General features: G+C 37.4%; 1 protein-coding gene across 2 annotated transcripts in view; it reads left to right on the top strand.

Moving 5' to 3' along the window:
- Positions 1 to 16,018, top strand: part of PPP1R12A (protein phosphatase 1 regulatory subunit 12A) — a 112,403-nt gene that overhangs the window by 36,271 nt on the left and 60,114 nt on the right. For both annotated transcript variants that reach the window (XM_056482197.1, XM_056482198.1), the window contains exon 2: positions 7,107 to 7,237. In XM_056482197.1, coding sequence (XP_056338172.1) covers positions 7,107 to 7,237 — 131 coding nt within the window. The remainder of the gene's footprint in view (positions 1 to 7,106; positions 7,238 to 16,018) is intronic.

The following is a 16,018-nucleotide window of genomic DNA, read 5'->3' on the forward strand; positions in this document are numbered from 1 at the left end:
TGAAATAGCTGGGATTATTTTAGCAAGAACAGGAAAGCAGGCATTAGACTGGGTTGTTTTGTTCATATAATGGGTGCCAGAATGAGTCTTGATCCCTTACTGGAATTGGTAACACTAAGGGGTAGCATCTCTGGTTAGAGGAAATAACGTTGCAGCAGCCAACTCTTGTCTTCTTATTTATTTTGGTAGGAGATTAGAGGGCAAGAATAATTCTACCTCTGCTTGAAACACTCTGGAACCACTCAAATATATGTATCCTATTGATGCTGATTAAGATCTATCATTAAGCATTCATTAGGATTTAACAAGTAGGAAATCCCTATAAGATCGATTTTTTAATGTGTAGATTATATCAATCTCAACAGCAATACATTTTAGTATTTTTCATGAATTGTGTCCATAATTAAACTTGAAGATTTAAGTGCAAGTTACACTTTAGCAAAGCTTAAGGGCATGTAATTAAATTAGTAATTCAGTGTAGCAGAGAAAACAAGACAGAATTGTAAGATGGAAATTACATTATGCTCTTACTGCATATTTGTGCTAAACATTTACTGATTTCATATAGCTCCTGGTTTTATCTTTGAGCTGAAAGAAAATCTTGAGTGAACTTTTGTTGAGATATATGTATCCCAGAAAACTTAGCCAAGTTGTTTACATGAAGTGGAAATAATAGCTAGAGAAGTTTGAGTTGTGAAATGATTTGTCTATTTTTGTCAATGTTTGACGGTTCTGCAGGATTTGAATTAAGTAATGATGGTTAATAGGTGCTCAGTTTCAATAGCCTCTGCATGCCTTCCCCATGAGACTTGAATGGACATGAAACGTTGCATCATCCTCAAGTAGTGTTTTTTCCTTTAGGAGAAGATTTCTTTCTCACCTGCTTTTGCAGGTGTCTAAATTGATTCTCATTTTCTGCACTTAAAAGTGAAGTGTTTCCAAGAAATGTCTCTGGAGAAGAGTTTGCTGTAACTTACAGAAGCCATGAGATACTCTTGAAATGCTGTGGTAGTTTGAATTATTGGATATGGTAATAATAATTTAAACTATTTTTAATGGGCCAATTTTCCAGGATTTTAAATAGTAGGCCATTCTTACCAAAAAAATAGCACACAAGTGTATCATACACATAATATTTACTGGCAAGTTAAACAAAATAACACTAGTCTAGCAAAAGGGTAATATTACTAGGTTAGCAAGGATATTTGCATCATTAATCATCCTATTTTTACTAGAATGTATGCTTTAATGAAGTAAAATATTAAATCCTAAGATTTTGTCAGTAGGCAAGGTATCCGGTATTACCCAGTTCAGTGAAAAATCAAAGCTGTGACTTGTGGGTTGGCTAAATGAACACTTAATTTCATAATTGAGTAACATATGTCACCTGTAATACTAGATTAATGCCTGAAGTTCTCTTACAACACGAAAAGTCTTCTGTTTCTTAATGTAAACATGAACATCAACAGCAGCCTCTCCAACCAATATGTACTGTATTAAACAGTACCTTAAGATGTTATATTTTGTATGAAAACATTGAATTAATGGCCGAGTAACAAAATTAGGTGCAAAAAAATATATTCCTTCTTTGTTCTGGTGAATGTAAGTCCCAGATTACTTTGACTCTAGCTTGGAAGTTAGATAAGGCTTATGTTTCATTTCATACACCTTACTGCCACTTCACTTGTTAGTGTTTCATTGTTAATTAATATGCAGCATAAATAGGTAAGTTATTGAAAGTGGAAAGTGTTGCTCAAACTTGATTTAGTTCTTTTGACCAAACTTCTTTTTAGATCTTCTCAGTTAGCAGTTTATTGGCAGAAAAAAACCCCTCTTAAGAATTGCTATATGTAAACTTACTCTTTTTTTCCCAGTGTCAGTGAAGATGAACAGTAGATGTGATTAGTGGACTGTAATGCCTCTCTCCTAAGAAAACCTTTCTGCATGAAGGCAGAAGTCATTGCAGTGAGACCAGCGCTCAAAATATGAGGATTATCTCATGGTGCCATGCTCACTGGGAGGTCAGCACGAGAACATGAGTAAGAGCAGTAATTGTGGGGTTCACACTATGAACTGCTCTGTGGTGCCATTATTTCAGAGGACTCATGGTTAACCACCTTTTCATGACATCTGACGAATTTAACTCTCTTCAGCCTCTGTTCCTATCTCAGTTTCAGTTAAAACTGCTCTGCAAGGGAGGGAGGGAGGACAGTGAGGTAGACAGAGTGAGTAAAGCGATTTCTGTAGAAAGGCTGTGCAAAGCCAGGTTAGATGGGGCTCTCAGCAGCCTGATGATCCTGCCCATGACAGAGATTTGGAACTAGATGAATCCCTTCCAACTCAAAATATTTTATGATTCTATGAAATACTTACAAACCAGGAACTGGGCTTACATGTGTTGGAAATTTAAAAGTAAGAGTGGTAGAAGCGGTTGCTGATTTAAAAATATGTCTTTCAAAAAGTGTCAGTTTGAAACAAGAAGCTTTACCACTGGCTTTATAATGGGTGAAAATTCAGAGTGAAACTAAATTTTGTTTCTCTGATAGTGGCATTAGGGCATGAAAATGAATTTCAGAACAATGCTGCTTCTCTGAATACAAAACCCATTTTAATATAATCAAAGTAAATAATTCTGCTTTAATCAGATAAAGATATGAGTAATTTTCTTTCTTTTCCTGATTTTATTTCATTTTAAATTCTAATTGCCTTTCTGTTTAGATTCTGTTTAGTGCAATGTGTTGACATAGCTATAAGGGAGTGTGGTATGTGATGGCAGAGGGAAGAAACAACCCAAGGCAAAGAGAACAGGAACCACTTTTAACCAGCTCTGCTGCTTTAGTTTGATCCTTGAGTAATTAGCAAAGATGTTCATGTCCTGCTAAGCCCTGTTGGACCCACTGGAATTACTTCACTTGAAAAATCAAAAGAGGCGATAAACTATTCTCCAGACCCACAGTGTGAGGTCTTCTTCCTGTTTCTGGTATTCACATGGCAGTTCAGAATGTCTGTTTGACTTATTTTATCCCTTTAATATATCCTTCTGTGTTCATATTTTTTACTCTTTTGTGTACCAAGAGTAAATAAAGAAAAAATAAAATGCGATAGCAGAGGTGAAATACATGTTTCCTAATAGATGCAAAATAATTTGTGGACTAGATCAGAATACTAATTTAATCAGTAAAAGGGTTGGTTTTAATATCTCTGTGGAGAATTGAGATAAATTTTACCAAAAATTACTAAAAAATTTAATGTCTAAACACCTGAATTAGATGGCGTTACCTCATTAGATGTTAACGTTAATGAAAATCAGTAAAAATTGTAGCCACATGTAAGCTGCATGGTGTACGTCTCTGCTTCGTGTGTATGGGACAGTGGTCTAACAGACTGATTGCTTCTTACCCTACAAGACTTTTTAAAATAATTATTTCAGATATTCTTTTAAAATAATTGCAGGCTTGTTTTTCATGTCTTTTGGGGAAGAATGCTGTCTGCTGAATCCTTTGGGTGGTTACTTACTTAGGAACCAAGCACTTCTGATGTTTCATTTAAAATTATCACTTTTTAAGGCTACTGACTAAGTTATATTTTCTTGTCACCTATGTTCTTCACACATGGTAGTATCAAGAGCCAGCTCTATGACCTGCCATTTGCACTGGAATACCTAGTCATGGCAAATACAACCTACCTAGGACTGGTCTGTGTGGGAGCCAGGTGCTGTTGATCTTTGGTGGTCTTTGCAGTCCAAGTTTCAGGTTGTTGTACAAATGGAAAGTGTTTTCCTTTTCTGGATTTCAATATACTTCCTTTTTCTTATCAGAAAAGGTAACCAGACTTTGTATTCTCAACTTTTTATGACTGATTAGCCTAGTTTCTAAATTAGTTCTCTAAGGAAAAGTTTTATGTGATTGCACTGGCAGGTGTCATTCTGTTTGAGGCTCATTGAAAGTTAGGTCAAATTTGGCAGGGTAATGAGTGCTTCATGCTGAAATGGCTTTCTACCAGTTTATGAGGGTGGGATTGAGAGAAAGAAACCAGTTCATGGAATGAAGGGTATCTCGTATGTGAGCTCACATGTTCTGTTTGCCCTAGGAGCTGGCTGGTATGTGTGCTCTACAGATGTGTTTTGCTAGCACTTGGAAAGAGCTTTAGGATGACCTGTGGTTCCACTAAGTGGTAACTGATGCTCTAGGTGGGAACTGTGGGCCATGAAGGGAGAGACTGGGAATAGGGGCAGATGAGTGCAGAGAACTAAGATGAATCTTGGAAAGGCTGTAAGAGATGTGAAAAAAGAAGACCTGTGTCCTCTATTCAGATTCTGGGACAGAACTAATAATGAGAATTTATTTTTCTGAATTAATGCAGCATCAGTGGATCTCTAGCTATTTACATCTTGCATATACATTGCTTTTTCCTTTGTGATAACTTGCAGGTTGAGGTCTAGAAGGGCTGTTCATAGGCTATTGCTTTAAGTTTATCATGCTGCTCTGACAAGCTTTCCTTTTGTGGTTGAGATGTCAGTCTTTAACAACAGACGCACTTCTGACACTTGATAAATATTGCTTTTAGAAACGAGTGGTGCAGTAGAAATGGAAAAACAATTAGATAAAATTTCTTTTATAACATTTGTTTCTTGGCTTTCTGTCTTAAGGTACCTGATGATAGTGAGAAGTGCCTTTCCTATGGAAAGTGCTGAGAGTGATAGGATCTATCCAACACCTGCCTGTAGTTATGTTAAGAAGAAAAAGGAGCCATGGAGACATAGGATGCAGTAGATTCATGTTTTTCTGCAATAGAATCAATTGCAGTTTGTTTTATTAGACTTAAGATAGATACTACCATTTTGGAGACCACAGTGAGTTTTTAATAAAATACTTTTGGTTGTTGTGAATGTGCAGTCTGATAATACCTGATAAGTGTATTTGAGCTCTCCTGATTCTTGCCATGTATGCCACAATAAACTGCCCAAATTTGGTCAAATATTTTTAGCCACTTAGTCATATGTCTTTTAATGTGCTGCATATGTAAGCTTTTGATTCACTTAGCAACAGCATTTTTATGAGTATGTCTTGCCAGGTTTTCTCATGTGCACTTGAAAAATAGGCAAGGATTGTTCTGTGTTGGGTTGTGTCGCAAACAGATGGTTGGGGTTTTGGGGTTTTTTTTTTTTGTTAATAATGCTAATCAGTTTTAAGATAGCTTTTTTTTCACAGATTATGAATTTTAAGATAAACAAGCATGCAGCATATTAAAATGTAATATTAAAATACCTATATTTGAAAAATGTTTCTGATATATTTTTATTTTTCCTTATAATTAGCTGGTGAATATTACTATAGACATAGAATATTAGTAGTTGGTCAAATTGAATATCCAGAAAAACTGGATATATGACTATATATAGTTGATGTTTCTGTTAAGGATAACATCTGAGCTTCTTGAATTTGTTTTCCTCATAAACTGATTAGCCATGTCTTGCATTTGATTATTTTTCATTAAGTTACAAAATGTCTTACCCAAAGAGGTGATTCTCTTCTTTCAGAGCTTGTTATAAGTGTATAATCATTGTGCACTGTTGATAAGTGGGAGAAATTGAAGACAAATATGCTTGACAAACTTTTAGTCTTAATTGTTGAGTATGTTAAGAAATTATTTTATTAAAAGAACTGCTGATTTTAGGGATGGATATGACCAAAAAGTTTTCAAATAGATTTTCAAGAATAATTAAAAAGATAGGGAGAATTTCATTTGAGAATGGGGTTTTGTTTTTAACTGAAAAACAAATAATGCAAGCAGTGTATTGCAGTCTACTTGCAGTCTAGCTGTACCTAACTAAAGCAAATGGAGTTAAAGAAGGGCAGTTTGTGGCTGGTTTTGTTTTGCTGGTTACATTTAGCAGAAACATTGTCCTCGTGGTGTAGCTGTTGCCTCCGCATTACAGAATGGAGGAAAGCTTCAGGATTCATCTTGGAATGTGCAATTGCTTAAATAGGAGTATCTGAGTTGTTTTCTTTCCATAGTAAAACATTATGTAATTTTGGGGTTTTTCAGAAGTATTCGGAAAAGTGAAATTTATACCTTAATTGCATTTCATTAGAGGCATAATTCCCTAGTAGGATTTAGGAGCCCAAGAGTAGAGGTTCTCATTTCAGCCTTGTGGCTATGTAGTATTGTTGATTTATTAAGCTAAAAAATTAATACCAGTCTTGTGGGGTCTAGCTGCTTGGAGTTCTTGCTGCCCTGAAATGCAGAGGGACTTTTCTCTCAGTTGCTCTGCCCTTTTAAGGACAGCAGGATAGAAGTTGGCAAGAAAACTTAGCGAGCACCCTGTGAGAAAAATACTCGAACACAGAGAAGAAAGGCAAAATAGGAGTCACTCAAGATGGAGGTCTGGAGAATGGCAGTAGTTCTGCATCTGAGCAATGCTGTTTGCTTGGTAATTAAGAGATGTGGGCAGATGATAATATTTTTACAATTGCCAAAATGATACTCAAGTTTATAAACAGGAGTGGTTAATAGACTGTTAAAAGATTTATGGTGGTGTATATATATATATATTTACTGCAGTAGAAAACAGTAGGGGGATGTTGAAATACTGTGTAGCATCCCCTTCATACTCCATAGTCTCATCTACATTACAGGTAAAATTGCATTATGGTATTGTTTTCAAAGTGCTTCCTTACCTCTTAGTCACAATTCTACTTCATGGTGTAGCTGTTTATCCAATTTTAATATCCACTCAAGTGGCTGAGCTGGGCCTGGGACAAAGTGAAGACATGAGGAACCACTTTGTACTGGAGAATAAGGTTTCAGTGGAAACTGTAAAGGGCTTCTCACAAAACCAGAATTCATTTACCTGAGAAAATTTTTTTTTTTGTTTTTTTAAACTGTTTAAACTCATTTATTTAAAAAGTTGTATCAATCTGAACACCTGCTGTTTAGCTCTCAAATTTTTCCTGTCTTGCTGTCAGACCCCAGCAAAGAAACCCTACTTCCTCATCAGAACTGAAAATACTTACCTTTTCTCCTGAAGATTTTGCTTAAAGATGCATAGGAATGTAGAGCAGCTTTGGCATGAACTTACTTCTTAACTCTTTCTTTCTTTGTAGGCATGTATAGATGATAACGTAGATATGGTGAAGTTTCTGGTGGAAAATGGAGCAAATATTAACCAACCAGATAATGAAGGCTGGATACCTCTACATGCAGCTGCTTCCTGTGGATATCTTGATATAGCAGAGTAAGACTTTTTCTTCTATTTCTAAAAACCATGTATTTTGCTAATACATTGCTAGCGGGACAATAGAAGCAGATGGTATTCATAAATTGTGTTTTTAGTTGCTTCTGGGATGTGTAGTGAGGAAGAATGCTTTTGTACTGGGTGTTGATTGTAAAGTGTGCTGCATCTATAACTTTGAATGTTGCATTTTCTCTTTCTAGTTTTTTCACATTGCATATTAGGTAGATACAAACGTAAGACTTCCTTTGACTGTCAGATTATTTCTTTATATTATTTTTTTTCTGTAGAAAGATTTTTATGGAGGAAGGCACAAGGACCGTGTTCCAAATCACATATATTACTAGTCTGAAACATCATCCTGGGATAAGTCTATATGTAGGAGATAAGTTTTACAGTTGTATTTGCAGTCTTGAAATGTTTGTTTTTCATCTATGGTATAGAACAGTTGACTAGTTTTTTTGGCTGTGGAGCAAAAGCCTACAGAAGAAGCTAGATGCCTGTTTCAGTATTAGTTAAAGCTTACTCACTACTGAATTCCAGGAGTGGTTTTGTTATTTTTGAAGTCTGTTGAGGGCCACTGAAGGTGTGCTAAAACCACAGTTTTTGAGAGTTTGTCTGTTTGATCCTGAAATTATGATTCTTTTGAGAAAATGTGTGGCATATGTTGTTCAGCACACTGTTGTTGCAGTTAAGCAGGTAATAAAGTCTTTTTTAAAACCCTTTGGGTAAACACAAAATTCATTAATTTTTCTGAACTCATTGTGACATCTGATCCAGTGTAAGATCAGATAAAATAGAAAGTAGTATTTTATCATGTAATTATGTACTAATTGCAGTGGTGAAGAATGAAAATTGTGAGTTTGAGTGTTACTTGCTGCAGTCTAAAGAGAAGTGAAAAATTCTGGGGACTCTAGTGTTTTTTCCCCTGGATTTTTTTTTTTTTTTCTTTTTTTTCTTTTTTTTTGAAGTGTTCACAGCGTGATGTGCTTTGTATATCCTTGATTTACCTGGGGCACTATGTGACCACTAACTTTGTAATATGCCTTTCTATGCTATTCAGATGTTTGATGGAGTAATCCCCCTTGCATGAGTTCTGGAAGTGTTTACTTCTTGGCTATATTATGACAAGAATTTCCCTGCAGAATGAGATAATATCAGCTTTTCTTCAGTTGAGTGGAGGTACACCTGCCTTTAGTCCACAATAGGAAAAAGTTTAGTTAAGTGATCTTGATTTGGCACTGAAGCCAAACACAGGCACTTGTTCAGGAAAAAGAGAGCAATGTCCCTTGTCCACTGAACAGTTTTTCACTACTGACTTGGATATCTGAGATCTGTCTGGTTCTTGTTCTCTCAGAACATCTCTGCATATTTTCTATAGATAGCCTTTAGAGAAATGGGGTTATTGTTATAATATAGTCCTTTGAGATGTGAGACATCTAAGATGTTGGAAGAGCAGTGTTTCTAAGGTACATGGACTTCTACAGACAAACTGTTGAAACAAATTTCCATATAAAGCTGAAAAGGGTAACCTGACATGAGCAGAGCAATATTTATATTTGATAAGGCCTTTAGAGTTTAGATCTTCTTCAAACTGCTTCTCCAGGATCTGAGCTTCAGATAATTTAGAAAAATGAATTCTACAAATTACAGTTTGGGACTGGAGAGAGTCTGACCTGTGCTTCCCTTTCTCATCCTCCTGTGGAACTGCAATGAGCACACCTACAACTAGATCAGGTTATTCAGAGCCATGTTCAACTTGGCCGTGAACAATTCCAGAAATGGGGTATATATCACTTCTCTGGGCAACGTGGTGCTGGTGTGGCCAACCCCCATCTGGCTACAGCCTCCTTTCAGGGAGTTGGAGAGAGGTCTCTCCTGAGCCTCCTTTCTCCAGGCTAAACAACCCCAGCTCCCTCAGCCACTCCTCACAGGAATTGTGCTCCAGACCTTCTCCAGCCTTGTTGCCCTTCTCTGGGCATTCTCCAGCACCTCAACGTCTTTCTTGCAGTCATGGCCCAGAACCAGACACAGCACTCGAGGTGTGGCCTCACCAGCCAAGTACAGGGGGACAATCCCTGCCCTGGTCCTGCTGGCCACACTATTGCTGATCCAGGCCAGGATGCCTTTGGCCTTCTTGTCCTCCTGGGCACACGCTGGTTCACGTTCAGCCACTGTCACCAGCATCCCCAGCTACTTTATCCCTTGGGCAGTTTCCAGCCACTCTGTCCCCAGCCTGTAGCACTGTATGGGGTTGTTGTGACCCAAGTGTAGGATCCAGCACCTGGCCTTATTGAACCTCATCCAGCTGGCCTTGGCCCATTGATCCAGCCTGTCAGATCCCTCTGCAGAGCCTTCCTGACCTCCAGCAGATCAACACTGCTGCTGAACTTGGTGTTATCTGCAAACTGATGGAGGGTGCCCTAGATCGCCGTGTCCAGATCACCCATAAAGGTAACAAATAAACACCAGCTGAATGTAACTCTGTTCATCACCACTCTCTGGGTGCATCTGTGCAGCTTTTTATCCAGCGAAGGATGGCCTATGGTCATATGGTGATAGAAGAGAGATCAGGTTGGTCAAGCAGGACCTGCCTTTCCTAAACCCATGCTGGGTGGGCGTGATTCCTTGGTTGCCCTGTAGATGACACAGTGAAGACTTTCTTCCTAATATATAATCAAAACTTTCCCTCTTTCAGTTTGAAACTGTTCTCCCTTTTCCTGTCGCTACATGCCCTTGTTATAAGTTCCTCTGCAGCTCTCCTATAGGCCCCTTTAGGTACAAGAAGGCTGCAGTAAGTTATATATGTGTGCTGTAATGTACACGTTACTCTTAAGTAATCTCTGCTGCTACTCAGATGTTCCTAAGTGAGTGCACCCATGCGGTGGAGATCTGTGAGAAGTACAGAATATGGAGGAGGTGGGGTGCTTCTGTGAAAAAAATCTGGGTATCTCAGAGAGTCACCACTTCAGCGAAGTTTTTGCTTTGGTCCCATGCTAATTGCTAGTGGGCTGAGTGAATTTGTGGCATGGCCTCCCACTATTTGGGATTTTATTTTGCTCTGTACTGTCTGGTCAGTGGGCTTTTCATTGCAGGTGTATTCCCTGTCTCTGTTATTCTCCACTGTGTTCACCACTCCTGTGACAGCTTCTCCCAGCAGTATCTCCTCTGCCACTTCAGTTTTCTGTCCTTCAGAATAGCCATCTTCTCTTGAAGATGCTTCCCGTCTTCTAAAAAAATGAATTTTCAACTTTAAGAAATGTTTGTCTTATAGAAAGCTACTTCAAGTGAAATACAGCAAGGAACATAGTTTAGTGTGTCACAAAGTGTCAGCTGCTTGCAAAGGGGGAGTTGTGCTGTAAAAGTAAAATTCTTGGCATGGAAGGCAACTGCTCCTGTTTCTGACATCTGTAAATGCTGGGAGTGTTTCAGCTTACTGGAAATTCTTTGAATACTTTAATTTTAGAATTGCCTATTTAGATTGCTGTTCATCTAGTTTATGATTATGTAAATCACCTTACAAGTCATTGTGATACGAACATGTTTTAAATCAAAATTCTTCAACATTGCTGTAACAGCTGGATTTTTATAGTATGTTCTCTTTTCTGTTCTCCATTTTTTTCATATACAGAAATCTTTATCCAAACAAGCCTTTTTTTCACTAATGCGTTAGTATTAATTAAGAAATCAACATGAAATGCTTTGTAAAATTATAGTCATGTGAAAAGAAACTTGAATGCAGGAGGACTTGAACAGAAATTTTATGTGTATTTTTAAGATGGTATAGGACCCTTACATTTACTTTTGTACAACTGTTTTCTTGTGTATAATGAATCATTTTATCTGATAGATCTCTTCTACAGTTGAAAAGTTTGTATATTATTTCAGTATCAGGGAATAAACAAATAGCATTTTTGAATGCATAAACAAGTAATGAGGAGGGGATAATAATACAAAGTGGCATTTAAGAAACAATTTTTAAGTGCTTACTTTTTTATTTTTCTGTGCTATGTGTTGCACCAGATTAAAATAAATCTGAAGTAGTAGAAAATTCTCTTTTGTTCAATTATTAAAGTTTACGTTAAAAATTATTTTCTTGTGGGCTTTATAGGTTACTTAGTTGTGGGTGTGTAGTTGCTGTATTTTAAACCTTGTTTGCAACTGTTCACAGGCTACTATACATTTATGCTACTTAAATAAGAATACTTTTTCATTTTATCCAGAATGAAAGAAGCATCTTCCAAGAAGTGTAAGAAAAGTCTTTTTCAAAACTAACATAAAATCAGTGACAGTTACAGTTTTGTTGCAAAAAAAAAAAAATCCCAAAAACTGAAGGGGTGGAGAGATGTCTGCTGAAGGAAGAGTAGCATTTTCATACCTTCCTGTAGCAGGTATTACAACAGTTTGACAAATGTTGCTAGATACTAACATTCCTCATGGGTTGAAGGGATGAGAAATCCATGGAAGGTGGACACATTAAAAAAATACTAATGCGGAATATGTACATACAAATGGAATCTAATTAAGAAAGTCCGTGAAAGTAGTTGGAAAGCTAATATATGAAAAAGTAGCATGTATTTGTTCTCCTTTTATTCTCTTTGGAGATCTTATGTCTGGAGATGGGCTAGATGTTAACTGGATACTTGGACTAACTCTGTATATAGTAGCTTTTATGTTTGAGAAGCATAGTTGTTTGATACCCATACAAAACCTAGGACGTATCACTTTCAAAATACCTTCTTTATTTACGAGGTTTTAAAGGCTGAAGCATATGATTACAATGAGAAACAGAAAAGTATCTCAAGTTCAAAATCTCCTCAATCAGTTTATTTAGGAAGAGAATAGTAGTTTGACCAACTCTGCTGCTGTAAACACAGCTCACCCACTTCTGCCCAAAGTTTCCTGTGTTACATATCCTCCCCTTCCCCTAATATTTAAAGCAGACTTTAAAAAGGCTTGTGTGTAACTACAGGCTTGCTGCTTGCGCCCATCTGTTCTTCCAGACTCCAGACACCTGAAAGTGAACCCAACCAAACTTGTTTGCTGAAGCCTTTGCAAACCATTGTCCCAGGGATCTCCCTATTTTAGTAACAGTCCATTAAGACTAAATGAGTGATCGTAGTCTGATAGATAGAGGACTCGGAAGCAATCCTGCAAACCTGTAGTTGGATATCTAGATGTTCAGTGATAGGTGGTTGTCTTACAGCTCTAATTGCCTTGGGGGGACTGCTGTGGGTGCTTCCTGGTAATGATTCCTGCCTGTGGTACAGGACCAGTGCTCATCTGGCAACAGCTAGTCAAGAGAATTCAGTGGAGTTTGACAACATGATTAGAGTGATCTAATTTGAGACTATTACAGAAACAAGCAGATACTCACTTCCGCCCTTGGTTTTGCCTCCTCCCTCCCTCTTGAGTTATCTAATGGTCACACAACAATGTGGGAACTATAGGCATAAGAATAGCCTTCAAGGGCTTTGGAGGCTTTGTTCCCATTTGGATCACTGAGATGACCTGGCTTGCCAGCAGCACTTGGCATAGATATGCAGGTAAAAAAATGTCTAAGCTGCTTTTCAGACATACCTTGTATTCTGAGCCAGAAGCCTGGCTGATTAGAGCTGCCTGTTCAGTGGTGGAGTCCCATGCTTCATCTCCCACCTCATGAGCCTGAACCACTTGGTACTGTTCAATGTTCTTTTGTGATATCCAAGGGTGTTGGTGTCAGAAAGTGTGTTTCTAAGCAGTTTTTTTCAATCTGTTTTCTCTCCAAGTTTTAATAACTTGATCATCTGAAGCTGTTTCTTACTTACTAGTGAGTTTTTAATCTGAACTCTTTTGCCTGTAACCAATTTCAATCCTAAAGAGTGAAATATTACTTAGGCAAAGCACACTAATAAAAATGTCAGGGATGGCTCCTATCTCCTTCAGCTTGGTTCCGAGTTACAGTTTTAATTAAGTGAGTAGGAAGTGATAATATTAGTGATACATTCGGAAATGGATCTTTGGTGAATAATCAGAAATTTGGATTTTTGAATGACAAGGTAAAGCATGTGGTCTGAGGTAAGCCCCATGTAAACTGATGATGCAAACTGGTATGGGGTTTGGTTTTACAGGGATACTACCAGATGAAGTTTTTGTCAGGATCCAATATGTTTTTTTGAATACTAGGAAATGTAACTGGAGATGTAGAATTAAAAGGAAAAGCAAGCAAAGATGAAACATCATACGACCTACTCAGGAAAATGAGATGAGGACTTCAGAAGGATAAAACCATGTGACAAAACAAAAACAGGGAAAGAAGATATATTCCCAACCAAGGAAAAACAGCTCTTCTAGAAGAGTGAATGACTCTTACAAGTTGATGCTGGTTAAGCTGCAGTGTACAGAGAGCTGTGAAAAGGTCACCACAGGCTTTAGAAGATTGTTTGAGTTAATTTCCATTTGCTGCCTTCTTTCTGGAAAAACAGATTGGAAAAAAAACGTGTCCCCTAGTGTCCTCTCCGCCCAGTCACAAGTGTGATGCTCAATGCAACATAAAAGTTTCTCCTCCTCTAAAATTTTATTAGTTATCTGCAAGGATAAAGCTAAATTCTGTTAGATAAAATAGTGAACAGTCTGGGAGAAGATCAGTGAGGTAGTATCAGTTGACATTTTCTTTTATGAAGATATACTGTGGCAGTGTCTTTTTTCCAGCATGTTTTTGCTGCATATATGTATATGTATATGTCTGTTCTAAGAATAATAAAATGCTAATCAGATTGTTAAGGTTGATGGTCAAGTTCCCTTTTTGAAATCATGTCATTATGTCATAGAGTTTAATCTTTTCTACTGTGTAGATGTGTTCCTATGTGGGGATAAAACCCAGCTGTTCTTCTGAGGGTAAATGTAAGAGAAATTAAGTTCAGAGATATCTTCCTCAGGAGCACGATTTAATGGAAAATGCATTTTTTTCTTTTAATACAGTTTAGCAGTTCATTCAGTCTAATGAAAGGTCAAGGGATTGATGCCCATTGTAGTACCCAGAGCACCCTTAAATTTTTTGGCTGAAAAAGAATTTTAAAATGGAGCTGTTGTCTAAAGAAACTATCTGGCTTCGAGAAGTGAAAAAGAAGAGATCTTATTTGTTTCTTACAAAACAGTGGTTTTATTGCTATCCTGAGAACAATTTAGAGTAGATGCCTTACATCTGAATTCTGAATAGAATAGTGATAGCTGTGGAAACCAAAGAGCTTGGATAGATTCACAGGAGACAATACTCTTTTCCTTCCTGTTTGATAACTGGTAACTGCCCATTGCCACCAGTAAGTTCCTATTTTCCAGGCAGGACTAGAACATGGGAGAATAGTTCTGGATAGACACATGAGCAACCAAGTTCTGAATTACACAAAGGCTTAGTGAATACTGTCACATGTGAGGGCCTTATCAACCAATTCTAAACTGCTGTATGAGAGAGGTGGTGAAAGATTCTCTGTGAAATCTATGGAATTATTAGTGCTGTTGACCACTGAATATAGTATTTATTGAGTATTTATAGTATTTATATAGTATTTATTGAGTTATCTGATACAAAAATAATTTAATTTGCACGAAGTTGGTTTTGAGAATTGTTTTCTAGGAGAAAAGGTTGTCACTTCTGCACTTCTCGGTTTTTATTTTCTTTCAACTTTTAATTTAGTGGTTTTCTCTGTTGTGAGTTTGACCCTATTCTGGCACATGCAGCAGACTTTCTAGTGACACTGAAGCAATTTATGACCTACTTATCCTGTCTTAAAGCCGTATCTTTCGTTGGCTGTCCTAAACTGCGTCATTTCAGTTAAATGATCCTAATTTGTGTATGTTTTTCTAGTCTTATCCCTGACTGAGTCAGGGTAAAAGATGTTTGATTTCTTCTAAAATGCATTTAGATGTAGCCATAGTATCTCTAGAACATAAGGGCTGCTGTGCATTGATGAAAGTGAGTTATTTGGGTACAATCCAGATACTAAGACACAGAAATGTGAGGGTTTTCTATGAAGAGTGGATCTGACAGCAAAAAAGTATAAAAAAGGAATTATTTGAAACATCTTTATTGCAGAGAAGATATTGCATATCAAATTTGAATGAAGGGTAGGGCTTTCTTTTGGAAGAAGAGTGATTTCAAGGAAATTCAAAGTGGACTGAACATGTAAACAATTGCTGTGAAGTGTAGATTGCTGGTATCTAAGTGGAGGTCAGACTAAGTTCAGTATTACTGAGTGATGCTAGAAACTGCACTTAATAGTAATGTTGCATTACAGAGAGGTCTGCTTACTGTATTATTATGTAATATTATTACAAATAAGTTCTGTGATGTAGTAGTTATGTATATGCTTAGATCTGTTTAAGACAGGAAAAGAATTAATCTTGGTTTAAATTTTTCTGATACAAATGCAAGCATATGGCTGTTGGAAAAAACAAGCCTCCTAAGTCCATACTCTTAACTTCTGCTGAAATAGAAATCAGCAGGTAAAATCAATTATTTTTGATGCTATTATACCCAAATATAGGAATGCTGCTTTTGGCAGCATTTGCTTAAGGCAGGAGGGTTGGTGAGCTGCTGGTGGGATCATCTCTTGTTAGCTGAGGAAAGTGGGAAGCAGCACGATCTTCCTTCTCCCTCCTCCTCTTCTGCCTCCATGCTGCTGCCTCTTCTTCTCAACCACGGTAACTCAATCCCAATTGTTCACCTTCATGACGGTTCTGTAGATCACCACAAATACTTGGAGACTTGCTGTGGGAAAGCATTCCAAGCAGTGTTGTCAGCAGGAG

The sequence above is a fragment of the Oenanthe melanoleuca genome, chromosome 1A (assembly GCF_029582105.1).
Source record: "Oenanthe melanoleuca isolate GR-GAL-2019-014 chromosome 1A, OMel1.0, whole genome shotgun sequence".
In the NCBI taxonomy this organism is placed as follows: Eukaryota; Metazoa; Chordata; class Aves; order Passeriformes; family Muscicapidae; genus Oenanthe; species Oenanthe melanoleuca.